The following is an 18,212-nucleotide window of genomic DNA, read 5'->3' on the forward strand; positions in this document are numbered from 1 at the left end:
CTTAAAGCATGGAACCCTTTGTTTTATGATATAAATACAAAATTTGCCTTTGTTGAGCCATTTAGGTTTAAATAAGCCCATTGTCATCATCTGAGATTGTATAAAAGGCATCGAAATGAGTTCTGACACAGGTGTATTTAATATCCTCCTTGTGAAGCTTCAAATTTAGTATTCTCAGAGGCAAACTATACCTGGAATATTCATAAATTGGCCTGATAATAGATTAAACATGACCGAGCCTTAAAGGTAAACTGAAAATATGCTTGTGTCTACGTGATATGCAGCATCAATGTGCATAAAATACATGCTGCACTAGATCTGCTTTACCGCAGAATTTGTAAGCGCCAAAAACTTGAAGCTGGAGGGAAGACACTGGATTGGTCTTCTGTATCCGCCCCTTTGCGTCTAAACAACCAGACAACCAATCGCGTTTCTTTCTTCTAGAGCGCCCGTTCTAATTGGTTGAAGACCAGGACAACCACGCCAATAGTGTCTGACTTCCGTTTCCCTTTGTCCCTTCAGAGCCAATCATGTTTAGCTATTTTCACCGCAAAAGCCAATCGCGTTTTAGGGCGGGACAAAGCGTGGGGTTTATATCCAGGTTGTGAGGCTGTTTTTTTTTCCAATTCACTTGGAAACCTTTGATTGCTGTGTCGAACCACGGTAGATCAACTCAACAATGTCTGGAAGAGGCAAAACCGGAGCTAAGGCCCGCGCCAAGGCGAAGACCCGCAGCTCCCGGGCCGGCCTTCAGTTCCCCGTCGGCCGTGTGCACCGTCTCCTCCGCAAAGGGAACTACGCGGAGCGAGTTGGCGCCGGAGCCCCCGTGTACCTGGCCGCCGTGCTGGAGTACCTCACTGCTGAGATCCTGGAGTTGGCCGGCAACGCAGCCCGGGACAACAAGAAGACCCGTATCATCCCTCGTCACCTCCAGCTGGCTGTACGCAACGACGAGGAGCTGAACAAACTGCTCGGTGGTGTGACCATCGCCCAGGGCGGCGTCCTGCCCAACATTCAGGCCGTGCTGCTGCCCAAGAAGACCGGCCAGTCTGCACCGAGCTCCGGCAAGGCGGGAAAGAAGGCCTCCTCTCAGTCTCAGGAGTATTAGCCTCCTGGCTAACAACTTCCACCCCAAAGGCCCTTTTAAGGGCCACCCACCCTCATTGAAAGAGCAACTTTTCCTCTTTATCGCTGTCTTGTTCCATTTTCGCATGTTTCTATTTAATAAACGCATTGTTTTATAATAAAGTGGTCGTTCCCGTTCGTTGTTAGCGTCCTATAGACTCAGACAGGCTAACATGATCTGCCACTAAGTATAATTCGTGGTGTAATTCGGCAGCTAGGTTGATAAACATTGAGCAGGCTATTACAGGTCTGATGGGGGAAACGGTGAGGCCTTGACTCACTGACATGCACGACTAGTTTCATAGGCCAGGTCATGCAGCAGATTGCTGTCCATCTGGTCCTTACTACCATGACTGTGCAGCTTTGGACTCCTTTTGGAGTTCATATACTGCTTACCTGAAGTGTAATAGGGTGTAAACTCCACCTAGTCAAAAATAATAATCCCTGATCTAACACTCAGTTGCATGGTTTATTCATTAAGTACACTTAGCTGAAACTGATTCACTCTAATAAACCAGCAGTAAATCCTACTTTCAAGAGGGTCATGATATTAAGTTTTAGCTGAAATTGTCATAGAGGTCTTCATTTAGTCATTTTTGAGCCTGTGCTGCTGTAATTTCACTTTTTTATATAAATGAATTGAATGTTAGAAGCATCACAAGCTACTCCCTCCAAAATGACCATAATATTTAATAAACACATCTCTAAAACAGTTTCACCAAAGACTGAAACATCATCGTCATGAGGGTTTTTCCAGAGCTACTGTACTGCACAAGTATCAAACATAAGACACTGAAAATTCATATGATGACATATAAACCCATTTTCACAGTTAGACTGAGTTGTTTTGAACAACACGTGTGGAATTTTATTCGTTAAACTGTTTTCTTTGGGTTAAAGTGCCCTGACTAGGGTTTTAAACATCTGTTTGGTTATGACCTGCATAACACAGTAACGGTTCTTTCTGCTTGAAGCTCCAGGTGTTTCCTCATTACATGTGAAGAAACAAACAACTGCAGCCTGTTTACCAGTAAGATTACAGTGGCATCCAATCAAATACATATGGTATTTGTACAAAGAGTAAACAAGGGAAGCAATAACATCAACATTTTAATTCCATCATCCGAAATATTTAAGAAGTGCCAGAAATGAGACACTATTCTTGTGACAGACGCAAAGGCAATTTGGATAAAGTCAGAGTACATCATGGGAATCATAAGATTAACATTTGCCACCTATTTATACAAATGTGAACACAAGGATCTGGGAAAACTCTGAAAACTCAGCTTGCCAACAAAGTCTACAATGAAAGTAAAACTCTTGAGACATGTCGTATCTGCCCATCATACAAGCCACATGTCAGTAAAACACACCAGGTTGCATAAAAAAAAGCTTTCTGCACCTTGTCAAGACAATAACACAGTTCAATGATTGGATTGCAAACATCTAGGAGTTTCAAATCTAAATTATATCAGTTTCTGTCCTCACTGTTTTCTCAAAATGACACATATTAGCTACAATAGTAGTAAATAGCAATAGTATAGATCAGACAATGTCACACAAAAATATTAGTTATTATCATGATAGAGGGAGTGCACTTCCCTGACTTTGCCACCAGAGGTCAGATGTTTCATATCTGAGAGTTTGGATACATGTTTTGTACAAATAACTTGTCATTCCTCAGAAAAAGGGCTGTCACTCTTTCCCCCCCCCCCCCCTCTTATCCTTGCATGTGTTTTCTATTTAATAACAATGGAAGACAGCTCATTGCGCACATTGTTCCATCAGATATTCAACTCAGATCCTGATCATAATCACACGCAATATCGATTATGTCTTCCTTTTAAAGATGGTGAAAGTGTTTCTTCTGGAAATGAAAGCACCATTAAACACCATTAGCAACATTATGTCAAAATATCTGAAAAGCTTTCCATTAGTTTAACTTGATAATTGCATATTTTTTAAAAACCTTTTTCTTTTAAGACATGCAGTCATTTGATGCCATCTGTGGCACAGATTGCTTGCTTTCTCAGACATGTGCAGCTAAAATCACCTGTAACCTTTCAGCAGGAGTAGCTAGAGCTTGCAGATATTTCTGTCTGCTTTGACTGTTTTATTAGTGGCAAAAGCGGCATGACGCACCAAGTTTGAACTGAGCCCAGGACAGGCTGAACCAATTACTCTAGCCTTGACAACGTGTCCAACACCAACAGCCAGGCTAAAAATTCCAGCCTGGGAGGAAAAAACCTGAATGTCCGCTGGCTGTGATGACTATAATTTCCTGATTGGCACTTTAAATTTACCAGCGGTGTTCCTCTCAGCTGTTAGTGAAAAAGGAAACCTCCTAGAGATTTTTGTTTTGTCTGTTTCTTTGTGCTTCATCAGTATTCTTGTAATTTCACGGGAGAGGCAGAAGTTATAGACATTGTTGACTTGAGAGACAAAGTGTCTGTGTCACACATGCTTCTTCCCAAGTGCAGACAAACATTGGCTTTCCCAGTCTAATCCTCTAGTTTGAAGTGACTTCATCCAAAAGACACTGTGTCCACATTTTGTTAATTACAGCTTGAAGAAACAGTGAATGGAACAAAAAGGTATTACCTAATGTTAGCTCAAGGAGGGAAAGCTTTTCCAAGTTCACCACTAAGTTCGACATACCTCACTTGTAAAAATCTAAAGAATTTAGAGATCTGAAGATAAATCTGCTTTGTGAGAGCAATGCAGGGATACAGAGTGGGTAGATTCAGATGAATGGGAAAAGGAACGATAAGTGGGGAGAGGATGAGGGCCGGAAAGAGGGGTGGACCTGGCAGAAAGATGTACTGAATGTTTCACTTTGAAACAAACTCAACAGCAGTGAAGAACTGACAGCATATTTCCATCCTCTAGAAGTGAACTGCATTGGGAGACTTTTCTCACGAGGAGCTGTGAGAACGCCTCGTCTCCCCGTGTTTTTAATCTTTGGACTGACTCATCCCACAGACAAGACGATGTTCCTAGCCAGCACGGGTAATGAGAAACACAAATATTTGCTGTGTTTGTATGTTGCATTGAGAGAAAGAATAAGTAGGAGAGAAGAGGAGATAATGGGGCTATTGTGGCAGCTTACGTTACAGCTCATGGCTGTCAGCCTAATATGACCCAGTTATTTCTCACTCACTGTTCACTGTGTGCCAGAGAGTTTTCATACTTTTTCAGCATTTTTACAATAATTTGTTGTTGGCTTCTTATGGGCTTATTTTCTAATTTAAATATTACAGAGCAGTCGGAGCAGGTGGAAATCATCTGGTTTTACAGAGCGAGAGAGAGAGAGAGAGAGAGAGAGAGAGAGAGAGAGAGAGAGAGAGAGAGAGAGAGAGAGAGAGAGAGATTAGGAGCCAAACCCAGTGAATGTGAATGGACACTTTTATGTGTGTGTGAGATCAGGCTGCCTTTGGGGCTCATGTGTCCAGTAATGTACTTTGGTGGAATTACAGTCTGATCAAGTATTTCCACTGACAGGAGTGTGAGGTGCACATGTGCCTGAGTGAGTACATTTTTAACTTAAAAATGATAAGAAACCTTTACGTTTGTTTTAACAGATAGAAATATTTAATGATCAACAGCTTGTTTGCATGTAGAGTTGAGTTGCATTTTCTTGAATTTATTTATAAATTATGAGAGACAAGTGGACAGATGTTAGAGAGGAAACAGCACATCTGTTAGGTGGGAGACTCAAGAGAAAGGTTTTGGGAATATCAACAACTTCCTGTTCTTGCTTATTCGTTTTAAGTGTGAGTGGGTGCATGCCCTATCAGAGTAGCATATGGGTGATCACATGATGTGTGTTAGTACGATGTGCATTGTGTGATGATTGCAGTATATGAGAATGTGGGTGTTTTATCAAGCGGAGCAAATCATAAGACACCGATGGCATTTATGTGTACTTATAGTCAGTATGTTGTTGGATATGTTTAGTTTTTTCTGATAACGTTGCACAGTTTAGACACCATGTTATACTGTATGGCAATGCTCTGTAAATACAGTGTCTGGGTCTGTGCTGTAGACGATGTTAATCTCTATAACCCACATGTGAATCAGTCTTTTATGACTCCTCATTGAGAATATGCCTGCAGCATTCCTCCCAGCTTGTGTATCACCACAACAAGCTCCACCACTCAAATGGTTAAGTTAATGGTCAAGGTAAGGGCAAATGTTATGTTTTGGCCTGTCAATCTTAGCGGAAGAGGCGAAATTTGTGAGCAGTCTAAGAGGAAGTGCTGTCTGAGTTCAGGGCAAGGATGTCCCTGTTACCTAATTTCATGTGAGAAGGAAGGTGATCAAAAAAACACATCCTTGTGCCTGAATGTAACCTGTTTCTCTGATTGAGTCACCACTTGCATAGTCTGTATCCTGCTGGATCCTACTCAAGCATTTTGTACCTGATTGCATTTTTGAATTCTTCCATCTGTATACTGTCACATGTCCAGATATCCTGCAGAGATCTGCAGACAGCTGCTCCACAGGTCAGGGTAGACAGTGTATAGCACTGTGTAACTACAGGGCAGAGACATAATTCAAGACCTGTGAGAAATCCTCACACCAGTGTGATCAGTAAATACACACACACTCATTCTGCAGCTGGCAAATCTTCCAGTAATTGTGGACATTTATCATCCTTGCACAGTGCTCCTAACATGTGTGAATGCTGAGGCATCCCTGCAGTCAGTTCAGGCGTACAACCACGACAGAGACCATTTAAAGGGAAAGTTGCATGAAATTACAGCCTTGGCAAGACAACAAACTTTAATAGTGCTCAGTAATCAAGTTAGATCACTCTACATAATGTAGCTGTAAACCTGTCCATGTTTAAACTCCAAAGCAAAATAAAAACCCTTTTTATATATGTAGCCTGGATGGTTTTAGTTTGAAATATTGAACCCTTACATCATCTTTTTATTTAACTTGATGTTACTGACTTGAAGCATTTGTGTGATTTGTAGACTTTCTGTTAAAGTCAAATGAATCAGCAACTAGTTTGATAATCAAGTAATCGCTTCAGTCACATTCTTTGGTTCCAGCTTCACAAATGTGTCGATCTGCTGTTTTCCTTTGTCACATTTGACAGTAAATTGAATATCGTAAGGTTGTGGACTATTAGTTGGACAAAACAAGCCAGTCAAAGACATCACTGTGAGCTCTGAGAAATTGTGAATGCCATTTCTCCCCTATTTTTTAGCATTTCATTGACTAAATGATGAATCAAGAAAATACTTGGCATATTAATTGATAATGAAAATAATCGTTAAATGCAGCCTAGTAAAAAGTTAAATGTGCTAATGTACTGCAATTAATAATATATGACACATCAAAATTCAGTATGTTTCATTTAATGCTTAAGATCCTGGTGTGGAAACTGTATTCTTTTTGGCCAAACACAAATATTTGATGTGCTGTCAGGATTAATGAGCTAATAATACCATTTACTAACTTTTGTTAACCAGAATTGACATTGCTTTTAAGTATTCTTTTGCTGTGTTAGCTTATTTGCTGCAGACAGTGTCTGTAGTGTCTGCAGCAAATCTACATCCAAAATAAAAGTTTAAAGGACATTCAGCAGCTTTTCATCCCCTCTGACACTGACACCTCAACATTATTACCGAAGGCGGCTGACTCAGAACATCAACCCTCTCTGCAGACTTTGCTCTGAGACCATCTGGTTACTTAGCTGCCTCTGTTTGTTTGTTTTTATTTTCCTCAGTGACTCATCATCTGCTTCATTTCCTCCATCTCCCCTCTGGCCCCGACCATGGGAAAAGCCTTGAGAGATCAATAGTAGAGGTCTTTCTCCCACTCTCTTCCACTCTCTGTCTGTCTCTATGCCAAATCGCCCCGGTGGGACATGTGAAAAGATGGCTGACATGTGTTCGCCCACTTCCTGTGGAACATAGTATTTCTCTATCCCTTCATCACTGATGTATCAAACACAGTAGATGCATTATAATGCTCTGCTTACTCATATTATCATAAATGTCTATTCAACAGTTTTCCAGAGCGGAAAACCCCTTGTTTTTTGGTTGCATCAGTGGAACAGGACTCACAGCAGGAAGTCAAAGGACACAAGGTCTTTTCCATCTCCTACTCCTACACCACATGTTATTTCTGCCCCGGATCGTGGTTCCAACCCGTCAGACTGTTAACACCTGCTTTACCAATCGACAACGCTGAGGGGACGCACAGCATTGCATGGATTTGGTTTCTAGCCTCCTCTGATCATCTGGTGCGGTCCATCTGATCTTTCCATCAGTGAAAATCCTGTAGGGGAGTAAATACATCTCAGGGACTCTCTGAGGAGGATCTGAACTTTGACCAAACACCCCTCTCTTATTATGGAGTGTTGTGAAACTTAAGAGTTCATTGTTCAAGTGAAGTTCTTCTTCACTAATAGGGTTCACAAAGATTATTTGCCAAAAAGAGAAAGGAAGTCATTAAAGAATAAGTCGGAAGTAAGAGCACATTTTTGGAGGGCAGTGCCAGTGCCGGGTCCCCCTCTGTGCTGCGTGTCGGGGATGTAACTCTGCACCGGGATGGGGAGGAGAAGGGGCTGGGAGGAGGGAAATAGCAGAGGAACTCAGTGAGTGAATGAAAAAGGCTAGGAGCAAGACATAAACAATAATGTGGACACTGCTTCTGACACTGAATGGAATAAGAATCTACAGACAAAATCATGGATCTAGCTGTTGTCTGGACTCTGTAAGAGTAGAGAGATGGTAAGAGTTGCATGTCTGTCAGTGAAGTAAGTAAACTGTTGACTGTGTTTTCCAGCACTGCAGTGTTTGTAAATTGACTGTTTTTTATGTTCCCCTCCATAAAATGTCACTCCGCTTTATTTAATTCATTCTAAGTGTACAATTTTCCTTTTCTTCCTCTGTTTTGTCAGATTTAAGTCTCACCAGAAGTCATTTCTCTTTAAAAGTAGCAGCCCAGACTGTGTGGCTGGCGGTGTCTATTTTCAGAAGCTCATGGCAGCTCTGCAGGGCATAACTGCCCCCATAATCACAGGTTACAGTGGAAGGCCCTGCATTTGCAAGCATTAAAACTATTCTCCGGCCTGGGTGTGTACTGCACGTTAAATCAGTGAGGCTTGTGGGAGCAGTAGCACATGTGTGCATATGTGTGTGTGTGTGTGTGAGTCAGACAGACAGAGACACATTACCCTGCCCACTCTCCTGTCCTGTGTCTGACTGCGTGGCTGAAAGAGGGCAAGTGTTGACAGCCAGTGGGCTGACAGCAAGAGGCGTCAGGGGTCCAGTGTCAGTGTTGAACAGAGGGGACGGTCTGTTCTCCGTGTCACTGGGTCCACTGAGACTCACACACACTGGACAGGATTGTCATATAGTGTGGTTTCACCCGGCAGCCTCGTCTGGAGTGACATCAGACACAGATAGAACGCCCTGTTGTCTCAAACAGCCAGGGCTAAACTTGGAGGGTAGCAGCTGAGGATGGTTTTTGACTATTTTTTTCAAAAATTCTTATTGATGAGTGATGTCAGCATCGAGCGACAAAGCCCTCAAGCATTTCTGTTTGATGCAACGGTCACGTGTTGGTGTGTGAATGGGCTGATGTGGTCATTTCCTGACATGTAGACTGGTGAGAAATTAAAGGAAGACACAATAAATGAGAGACATAACTTAGTCACAAAGTACAAGTTGTCCCAACACCTACTGAGGAAAGATATTTCTATTTTGAAATGTGAAAGTCAGTGAGTCAAATGTGGCATACAGTAATTTATGTTTGCTCCATATCAGACAAAACAGACACTAGATAGTAGGTAGTTGTGTCTATTTCAGTTTTACTTGGAATGCTGAGTGGATACAAGCGAGCAACACATGTGGGTGAGAGACGTGAATATCTGCTATGGTGATATAATATGGGGAGTCATCTGGGCAGCTTATGTGTCTACGTGTGATTGTTTGAGGCATGTGTGGTCCTCGTGGGCTGTTGTTTTCCTCTCGTCTGAAGCGAGCGTGATGCGCAGACAGCTGGATCTAATCTGTTGCATCTGTCTACAAACACAGAGTGTGTGTGTGTGTTTGAAAGATCTGTATGCGAGTCACAGTGACTCATCAGAGGAAGTAGTTATCTGACCCCTGATGTCTAAGGCACTTGCAGAGCTTATTCACACCTTCTGCTACACATAATGGCAGGCTGCTATTTTCTGCCAAGATTGTTGTCAAATGTCTACTTGTGTTCATTCTTTAATGTGTAAAATCAGTAATCTTTTGTAGATTGAGGCATAAATCAATGTCAGTTTTCTTGATGGATCGTTTTGTCTGGTTGGTTGTAGAGAAACAATTACCCAGTATAACAGTTTGGTCACGTGGGCTTATAACTGGGGCAGAAGGGTTTGTAAGGAAAGCACTGTTCCCATTGTAGTACAACTGTAGTAGCAGTATTCCCAGCGCTCCCATTCATCCCCTGCTGTTCTCTCTATCCGTGTGTATGTGTGCGTTTGCTTCAGGATCTTCATGCATCAGATCATTCTGACAGCCCAGCCGACATGGACCGCATGAGCAGGAATAAAGTGGAACATGGGCGACAGACGCACCAGGTCTTACAGGTGAGTCATGTCTTAGTTCAGGTGACAGTGACAGTTTACAGCTGATACAACTGGGATGATAAATCAAGTTTAACTGACTTTATTACTCCTTACAGTTGTTTCAAGAATTTAAGAAGTAAGATTTTAGTAGTAAATCAACTTCAAATTAAATAAATGAATCTGCCAATCAGAGCTTGCTGTATAAATTGGAATATCTACCTTTTAAAAAAATACATACTTACAGTACACATCTTGTAAATGTTATTTGAATGTTATTTCTATGCTCTGTCTCTCTGATATGGACTGTAATTGTTGGGGTCTTTATTTTTAGTGTTTCTGACATTTATGAAAAAAAATTCATTCAAGTCATATCACATCAGTCCCCTAATAATTAATTACTACAGTTACTGTATGTATTAGATAATGTGTCACCTCATTTACTGCTGTAGCAGCACAGACACTACAGCCCCTCTGTCAGTGTTGTACCATCACATTCATATCTTCAAATTTATTTTATTGCGTGTATCTTATTCAGTTGTATAAAGGACACATGTCAGGGCCTGAATCAAGTCCACATACTGGACTGCCCATGTGATATTTATTCACTGTTGGGATTTTATACAAAACTGATGTCAGAAAAATCTACATGTGTCCTTAACTGTTAATACCTCATGTGCTGTGTGTGAGTAACTAAGACAACAAAATCTCTTAAGATCATAAAATACTGATGTTTTTTTTTCTCTATGATTTTGTTTTGACAGAGTACTCCTTTAGATCTGATTGAGACAGGCAAGTCCCTGAAAGTCCAGGCAGAGCGCCCCCACCTGGTTAGTTTGGGAAGTGGACGCCTGAGCACAGCCATCACCCTGCTACCACTACTGGAAGGTGAAGACCTGTCTCTATGTGTGTGTGTGTGTGTGTGTGTGTGTGTGTGTGTGTGTGTGTGTGTTGGGCGAATGTTTGCGTATTAAACAGTGTCAGGTTTATTACACTAAGAATTTAATTTATGCTGATCACAGATTACTCATCAAAATTGTCATTAATCCTCACTAAAATGCAAAGATTATTCATGATCTATTTTTCATATATGTCCATGTCATTGTCGTTTCTATGCCTCATATATGTACAAAGCACACTTCACTAACAGCTTGTCATATATATGGTCCTGCCTGATAATGTATAAAGTATATAATCTGCAACTAAATGACAGGCTAACAATATCGGTGGACATTTTTTTTCTTTAACCGACATGGTAAACTACAGTTTGTATCAGCCCAGACATCTCTGCACTGACTGTATGATTGATTCAAAATAAGTCAATTGTTATTTAATAAAGTTAGTAAATGGCACAACTTGTCATGAATTGCCACCTTCTAACCATCTTGTAGTCACTCATACTGTGTCACAGTCGCAATTGCACCCTTGTCTGTGATTTTCTTGCATCATTTGTCTTGCACCGAACACAGACACTATAGAAGAAGAGAGAGGAGACAGTAGTGCCCCAGAGAAAAGCCTTCTGGGATTTTCTTTGTGATGCATCTTCTTTGCGCTATCAAATAAGAATAAGTAGTATATGTGTTTGTGTTGGGTTATATCTCTTGCGTATGCTTCAGGCAGCGACAGAATATAACTGATAATCAAATTACAAAACAGTAAATAGCAGATGGTTATATTAATAATGACTGACAAGATGCCTTTCATCTGCCAGCTAAAGCTCATCTCCTGAGACTAACACCTGTCGTTCAACATTCAACCATGTGCTGACTCTGATTTGTGACTCTGCCCCATGTGGCCTTGACCTCTGAGATGAGTGTCCATCAACTCTGGCTTTGAACCGTAGACCTAAGAATACTTCACATAAGTAGTCACAGGTCTACATGGATCTCCAGTAACTGACGCTGGGAAAATGTTTGTTGTCGTTGCAGGGAGAACCACATTAGGCAGCGGGGTGACAGATATCCCTCTGCAGGGCCCCGGCATCGCGGCTCAGCACTGCTACATTGAAAACCAGGCAGGCAGCATCACCTTGTACCCATGTGGAAACCAATGCTCTGCAGATGGCCTTCCCATCACCAAACCCTATCGCCTGACACAAGGTAAACACAGTCACATGCTTCAATGACTGAAATTATAAGCTTGTTTTTCTTGAATTTTATATCAATTATGTAATCATCTTTGCCATAAAACCACCAAATGATTAAGATCTAGGTGGGACAGTAGTGCTTGCCTTGTCCACTATAAGTGGAGTCTAATTGGAAGTTCTTAAAGTCCCCATAATCTGTGAAATCACACTGATGTACAGTCAGATGATTTATCAAAATGGCAAATGCATTGCAGTATTACAATACGAAGGGCTCTGGAAGATAAATTAGGTTCTTCTGAGTGTTAGATTTCTACACTGGGCGCAGAGTGGACATAAGACATGGTTTAACGTCACAGTGGCTAAACAGTATGCATGTCCTCCCAGTAACACGCATACTTGCCGTAAAAAAGGCATAACAGTCCCGCCCCCTCAGTCCCCTCTCTATGGGATCTTGGCCAGCAGCTACACCAGAATGTCATTTGAAGCCGGGTGTGTGTGTATATATGTGTGTGAGTGTGTGTGGAGGCAGCAGCTGCTGAACAAGAATACTTACAAGCTTTGCTGCATTCAAAGGACAATCATGAAACTCTGAACAAAACAACTCAGGAATGGAGGAAACTGCTTTTTTTTAATATCATGAGGAATAATGTTGCTACAACGCGATATGGATCTTTGACTTCTCTTTGAAGGACTAAATAAGTATTAAACTCCCTGTGGAATATCCATAACTGGAAAACTTCAGAGTGTGACTTTCAGGAATATATCAGACAGCTACTGGAAATGCAGGAAAAACAGAAGCAGTTGACTTCACTTACTGGTTAATCACATGTGAGTTAAACTACTATATAAGTTTATTTATGTACATTAAACAATCAATAGGAGGATGAATATACAGTGTTACCATCAGAAACAACCAAATGAGAAGAAAACTTTTTCTTAAAGGTCGTAATTGACAAAGTTCTGTTATTGACAACAGGACAAATGAACATTATACTGTATGCATACTTACTTTCATTCCTTATTTTACCGCATGTCAAGCTGAAATGTGTTTTTCTTTCCAAGGGTGTTAAAATAAATCTCACAAAACAATGGGTGTAACTCTTACACCTCCTATTTTTAAATGCTGTGGTTCAACAGTAAGCAGGACAGCATCATGAAACGGTTTGCGTACACACAGCATATTATAGACATATGTGATTTGTTGAGCCATTATGACAGTGATATTGTGTCAAAATTGAATTGGAAAAAGTTTAATAGTTGAAGTTAGAGATTAGAAAAAAACAACAACACCACATCAGTTTAATTTTTTGTAGCAGTACATTTATGGTGATGCGAATGCATTGCCTCTCTGATGATGACACATCAGCTTGCAACCCACATGGTCTTCTTTCCTGGCAGGGTGCATGCTGTGTTTTGGTCAATCGGCCTTTTTCCGCTTCAACCATCCAGAAGAGGCCCTGAGGATGAAGAGCATGCTGCCTGGAGGGAGCCACGGATTGAGCACCGCAAGAACTCATCCCTCTGGTAAAGATCCTGCTTTGATAATTAAGACAATACAGTAAAGCAACATCTAAACTCCAGATTAACAATTCCTGTGATCCAGGAATAAGATGGCCAGTGACAACTGTGCATACTTGTTTCCTCAGTAGCTATTCTGGGAAGAGCAAATGCTTTGAGCTGATAGATATTTAGTCACATAAACTATTCTAACCACTTTGGGTTCCTACCATCTTATTGTAAAATAAACAAGTTACATGACGATGTTCCCGTTAATGCTGAGCAGGGATCGTACAATCTGATGCAGTTTAGTCGCAGAGAATTATGAGTCTTGGCCTTTGAGTAGGATGACATACATGATTAGTACATGATTAATGCATAATTAGTTCTTTAAATATCCATGTTTCAGGGCTTATGTCCTCACAAATGGTTACTGAGATGCAGCAAACATAATAAAAGCTACACTTGAGTAGTTTGATAATTTGATGACAACCGACAACTGAATGACATTTGATGTAACTGGCATGTTCATGTCAAATGGAATTTTTTTTTTGTACGTCTAAGTTTTGATGGACACTAAGCTTGCTAGCTCTTGATTTTCATATCTTGAGTCTGATTGGTCTTGATGTTGGAATGAAATATTGGACAGGATGCAGAAATAGCTTGTTGAGAGCTAATTATCTGTGGCCTACATTGTGATCTGGTTCATTTAAATCTCTTGGTTTTCACTCAAGGTTTGACCCCGTTGTGAAAAAAGATTGTTGTTACACTTACAAGTGTGAAAACTCAGTACAGTGTAAAAAGGGCTTTGCCTCTAGTAATTTTTTTCTTCTTGCAGTTACACTTACATGTTATATTATTCTGGCCCACCGCCTGCTGGGACTGTTGCCTCGTGCTGTCAATGATATTTAGAATCCATTCTCCTCTGACCTTACTGGTTTGGCTGTCTGTGCCTGAGCAGTACAGTAAGAGCCGCCACACCCTGCGCAGTGTGTATGGCCCACTCTTTCCTGACCAGGCCCTGATTTCATCTGCTTTGAATGAGCCACAGGGCTGCAGCTTTTATATTTAGCAGCTCCAGATCCCTGAAGGATTACGACACAACTGAAGAGCACAACATCCCGACCTCTGGGTTTGGTTCATACAGGAGAACACGGGTTCTGAGACATTTATCACCATCTAGGCCCCCTGAGACACAATGTGTGTGCAACAACATGTCCAGGCATGTGCATTTTTCCTTTTATGGGCTTCCTCCTTTGTCTTACAACACTGACCTGATGTGTGGTGGATGTCAAAAGGACAAAGGTGACACAGGATAGATTCCTACCACTGTGTGTTTGTTTATGTGTGTTTTTGCAACTGTCCATTTAAGTGTGCTGGTCTTCATTTATTCAGCAGGAAAGCTCATGCACAAGTGTTTCTGTCTCCTCCTCCTCAGACTCCCATAGCGTCCTGAATGGGAACCAGTCTTTTTCCAGCAATGGTGACTCCAAAATCAACAACATAGCAAAGGACCTCCAGGACTCTCTGGTGCTGAAGGCCTCATCATCATCATCATCATCAGGGTCTGGTAAACAGCCTGTTCCTCAGACCTGTCCTCCAAACATGCTCAATGGGAGAAATGGCTCCATGAAAGAGGAGTCCATCTATGAGAACAGTAGCAGCTCTCTCGGCCAGAACCTTGGCAACAAAACCCCTCCAGTACCCACCCAGTCCAACACTCCTGTCCCCCATCCACGGGCTTCACTCTCTGTGGCATCCAGCAGCACTAGTGGTGGTCAGAGGGCCCAGGAGAGCCCAAAGCTTCTGAGGAACGTAAGGGCAGAGGCCACATCAAGCCCCACACCACCTAGCAGGGGGTCTGGACAAGGTTCAGAGAACTCTAGTCTAAATCGCAAACCATCCCATGTCAAATTTGCCCCAACAGCTCCAACCAGTCCTCGAGTAAGAGGTTCCTCCCTACAGAAGAGATCCCCAAGCCCCATGCGAGATCAGGGTCAGTCGCTCTCTCATGTAGATGTCCCTCAAAGGCTCAGGACACCAGAGCCGACTGGACCCACCAGCCTGAGAGAGCTTCCTCCTCTCAGCCCTTACATGTCCCGCAGAGGTACTCCAGGATCGCAGGGCTCAGCATCCTCCTTCGCCTCACAAGGCTTCACTGCTAAACCTGTCCCCGAGAGCCCCCAGGGCCACCACAAACTCATGGCTCCTTCAAAAGCAGAAGCCATGAGGGCACTGTATGCCCAGAGTCCATCACCAATCTCTGGGCAGGAGAAGCAGTTGAGGCCTGGCCCCGGAAACCCCCTCATCTCAGGCTTGAGTCCCCTGTCTGGTTCATCTCCTCTCACAAGCCCTCACAACCAAAGAAAGACCCCTTGTGTGACCATGACAGGATCATCCAGCAAAGAACCAAGTCTTATGAAATCATATACCCGGGAACGCAAGAATAGCATCTCTGAGATCAGTGACAATGAGGATGAGTTGCTGGAATACCACCGCTGGCAGAGAGAGGAGAGGCTCCGTGAGCAGGAAATGGAGAAGCTGGTAAGTTATCAGCACTTTATGATTTGCAATTGATATGAGAATAGACAAATATTTCAATATGATAGAAATGGTTCAGTCCAGATCTGGATGCTGATGTGAACTCCGCACTGCATTTTGGCTTGCTCAGGAAGTCTTGAAGAATACATTTGCTGCTCTTGGTTTATTTATCCTTGTTCCTTGGTATGAGTGGTATTTGTATTTACTTTGATCAACTTTTCGCTCAGTGGGGGTTAGACTGAACCATATGATAATTGTTCCTGCTGTAAACCAAAACAATGAGCTGAAAGAGACAAAAACCCAAACTCAGTTAAATATTGATTATTATAGGTTTGAGTGGTTCTGAGTTTAAGTCATTTATTTAGTTGGGAACATTATTGCCCACAATTTGACAAATTAACTTTAGCTTCACCAAACAGCATTAAAAACAACACAGGACAATTGATGAGGACTGATCCGAAGAACATGATTACATGAGCAAACAACATGATTTAAAAGGACGTAAATACTGGGGAAGGTACTGACACGTCTGGCATGGTGACACCATGTCTACATTAAGATATCTTGTCTAAATCTCCTGGCATACAGCCACCAGCTCAGCTCATGTGGACCGAGTGACACGGAGGGAACATTCTTCCACAAGTCTTGAGGTCCAGAGCAGAGGGTGTGGCTGGTCATTGCTCAACACTATATTTACCAAAAGGACGAGCAGTATTTACTTTCAAAGCTGCCTGTGCTTGACTGTAGGCTCTTTCTTATTCGTACCCACACAAGATCATAGACTGCATGCTTGTTATCCATCCTCAATCCACACCCACCCCCGACCCTTCTTCAGCCCCCACACCAGCCTGCCTCTGACAGCTGAAGGGACCACAGAGAAGGGGTGAAGGGGGGTTCACTCTCAGCCTTCAACGTACACAGACTATTTCAGGAACCAAAAGGTTTCTGGTAACAAATAAGACAGTTACTGACAACATGCATCTATGTTGGACTGGTACAGGTGTGACAGCAGTGGATACAGTATGTTTGTGTCAAAGCTACTCTCCTCTCCTTGCATTGAGTCAAGGAGGGCAAGGAGACATATTTCTTGGTCTAAGGATATGTTGATTAGATTTCGCTCATGATCCATATTTGGGATTTCCTCCATTACATGATTTTAATTTGTACCCACTGATATTATGCTGCATTCATGTGGTGGTAGGAAAGTGACAGCTAAACAGCAACACATGCACATGCTGTTTTTGCAAGTCCACTATTTTGTCCACTCTCACATTTTTTTATTCAATATGAAGCCAGGAGGCTGTTAGCTTAGCTTAGCTTAGTTTAGTGTAAAGACTGGACGCAGGGGGAAACAACTAGTTGTCCTAAGATTTAAAAAAACAAACAATCTCCAGCACATTGACTGTATATAAATATGGACGACGCATCTCCACTTCCTACCGCTGTGCAAAAGTGAAGCCAAGCTACCTCCTTTCCGGGAGCTGCCCAAGAGCTGCCATCTTGCTTGTGCAACGTCATTTGGAGCCAGAGTCTGCACAGTAGAGTTAGGACGCACCCCCTCTGCTGCCTGACAGATAAGACAGCATGATAAGAACTACCCTAAAATTACAGAAACCATCTCTAGGGAAAATTTAGTTGACATGTACTTTGATATTTTAGTTTAGCCCATGTCCCATCTGTTAAAACAGAGAGGGCGAGATTTATGACCTATGCTCCAGCCAGCCACCAGGGGGCGATCGAGATGTTTTGGCTTCACTTTTGGGGAGCTGTCATGACGTCCATATTTATATACAGTCAATGCTCCAGCACCTGTAAAACTCATGAACGTTACTTAACATTTTATATCTTGTAAAACTTGTCATTTTTACAGATTTTCCAAAAATGTCAAACTATTTCTCTGATTCCTGTCATTTCTGTTACCATTTCAAATACATTTTAATGAAAAACAAGCTGCATGTATATGTTTAGGCTCCTGGGCCATGTTCTTGATTTGTTGGTATTGCAGCCTTGAAAGAAGCACACAAAACTGATAAATGTTAAACCTATAGATGAGAGAGACAAAGGAAGGATTTCCTGTCAGTGAAATGAATGCACTATATTTGGCACACTGCTCTCATGGCACACTTGGCACCGTTATGCAGGGTTTTTTTTAAATTTCACATCATTGAATCCAACCTACACCTATCTCTTAAAGTAAAGGGCATAGCTGGAGAGGAAGAGATGTAATAGAAAAGTTAATTTTAGACCAGTTCTATGGGGAAGACGCCCAACCACTGGTTTGAGTCTGTTTTTGGGAGGATTCTGGTTAATTGAAAGAATTTCCTTGATGATACATGAGACAATAATATTTCCACTGCAACTTAAGCTGCAACATTTCAATAATAATAA

The 18,212-nt window shown here is 41.9% G+C and overlaps 2 protein-coding genes across 5 annotated transcripts in view; both read left to right on the top strand.

Annotated features, from left to right (window-relative positions):
• Positions 1-604: 604 nt before the first annotated feature.
• On the top strand, positions 605-1,248 carry LOC121909699 (histone H2AX). Its single transcript, XM_042430279.1, has one exon. The coding sequence runs from the start codon at positions 680-682 to the stop codon at positions 1,106-1,108; it is 429 nt and encodes a 142-aa protein (XP_042286213.1). The 5' UTR covers positions 605-679; the 3' UTR covers positions 1,109-1,248.
• Positions 1,249-3,979: 2,731 nt separating this feature from the next.
• The window catches only part of phldb1a (pleckstrin homology-like domain, family B, member 1a), a 34,612-nt gene continuing 20,379 nt past the window's right edge, over positions 3,980-18,212 (top strand). For 3 of the 4 annotated variants that reach the window (XM_042430275.1, XM_042430276.1, XM_042430277.1), the window contains exons 1-6: positions 7,747-7,874; positions 9,626-9,724; positions 10,465-10,588; positions 11,629-11,799; positions 13,185-13,310; positions 14,722-15,827. In XM_042430275.1, coding sequence (XP_042286209.1) covers positions 7,872-7,874; positions 9,626-9,724; positions 10,465-10,588; positions 11,629-11,799; positions 13,185-13,310; positions 14,722-15,827 — 1,629 coding nt within the window. In that variant the 5' untranslated portion in view covers positions 7,747-7,871. Of the gene's footprint in view, positions 4,135-7,746; positions 7,875-9,625; positions 9,725-10,464; positions 10,589-11,628; positions 11,800-13,184; positions 13,311-14,721; positions 15,828-18,212 lie in introns of those variants that run through there. The other variant, XM_042430274.1, reaches the window with a different exon arrangement.

This window comes from Thunnus maccoyii, chromosome 13 (genome assembly GCF_910596095.1).
Source record: "Thunnus maccoyii chromosome 13, fThuMac1.1, whole genome shotgun sequence".
Lineage (NCBI taxonomy): Eukaryota > Metazoa > Chordata > Actinopteri > Scombriformes > Scombridae > Thunnus > Thunnus maccoyii.